Source organism: Capsicum annuum, unplaced genomic scaffold (assembly GCF_002878395.1).
Source record: "Capsicum annuum cultivar UCD-10X-F1 unplaced genomic scaffold, UCD10Xv1.1 ctg50769, whole genome shotgun sequence".
Classification (NCBI taxonomy): domain Eukaryota; kingdom Viridiplantae; phylum Streptophyta; class Magnoliopsida; order Solanales; family Solanaceae; genus Capsicum; species Capsicum annuum.
Window position 1 is genome coordinate 1 of NW_025858661.1, and position 1,138 is coordinate 1,138.

Consider the following 1,138-nt stretch of genomic DNA (forward strand, 5'->3'; position numbering starts at 1 on the left):
CTTTCTTTGACCGGATGCTAGCAAAGAGTGATGATCACAAAAATAAGTCTGTGTTTGATGAAAATTTTTACATTGATGAGGCTATTAATCTCATCTTGGGTGCGGAAGACACTTTGTGTTCAGCTTTAGTATGGTATTTTTGGTTAGTCTCGAGTAATCCTCAAGTGGAAAAGGAGATCGTAAGAGAAATTCTTCAGAAAGAGGATAGTAATAATTTGAAGGAAATGGTATATATGCATGCTTCTATTTGTGAAAGCATGAGACTTTACCCACCAGTCCCTCAAGAATCGAAGCAAGCAATGAAAGACGATATTTGGCCTGATGGAACCAAGGTGAAGAAGGGAACGCGTGTTTTATACAACATTTTTGCTATGGGACGATCACCAAAACTGTGGGGTGAAAGTTGGGCGGATTTTGAACCCGAGAGGCGGCTTGAAAGAGATGATAGAACAGGGAATTGGAGGTTTATTCCAAAGGACCCTTTTACATATCCCATGTTTCAAGCAGGGCCAAGGACTTGTATCGGAAAAGAAATTGCTTTCATGCAAATGAAATTAGTGGCAACAATTGTGCTAAGGCGATTTCAGATTGTTCCAGCCGTGGAAGGTTATATTCCGGTTTATGGTTCGTGCATGACATCCATGATGAGAAATGGTTTTCCAGTGCAAATTCTGCAACGTTGCCAAAATTTGTAACTTTGTTACTACTATAAGTTAGAATCACTAAGAGCACTTGGCATTATATTTCTTCTTCATGTATTATGTGCTTTTCTCCATGTTTTATCCATAACGCTAATTTGCCTGGTGATTAGGTGTGTTTTTGCTCCATGTCAAAATGTTACTGAAATCACAAGAAGTTTTTTTCTTTTTCTTTTTTTTTGGGTTTAAAATAGATGGGAAATATTAAAAAGCAAATAGTCATTACGCAGAATACTGCATAATGACAACTTCTAAGAGATTCAAAATGTGCTCGTTTCATTCCTTCCTTCGCTAACTTGTCTGCTACTTCATTATCCCCTTGAATGTTTGCTGAATTTTCGGATTCTCCAATGCGCTGCACCAACGACCTGCATTCATTTAGAAAAGTGATTAATTTGAATATCTGCTGGAAATTTAATGCTAATAAATTTTACTCCCTA

General features: G+C 37.3%; 1 protein-coding gene across 1 annotated transcript; it reads left to right on the top strand.

The window, feature by feature from the left end:
- Nucleotides 1-14: 14 nt before the first annotated feature.
- Nucleotides 15-695, top strand: LOC124892800 (cytochrome P450 94A2-like). Its single transcript, XM_047404003.1, has one exon. It carries the CDS (start codon nt 15-17, stop codon nt 693-695), a length of 681 nt encoding a protein of 226 aa, XP_047259959.1.
- Nucleotides 696-1,138: the final 443 nt, after the last annotated feature.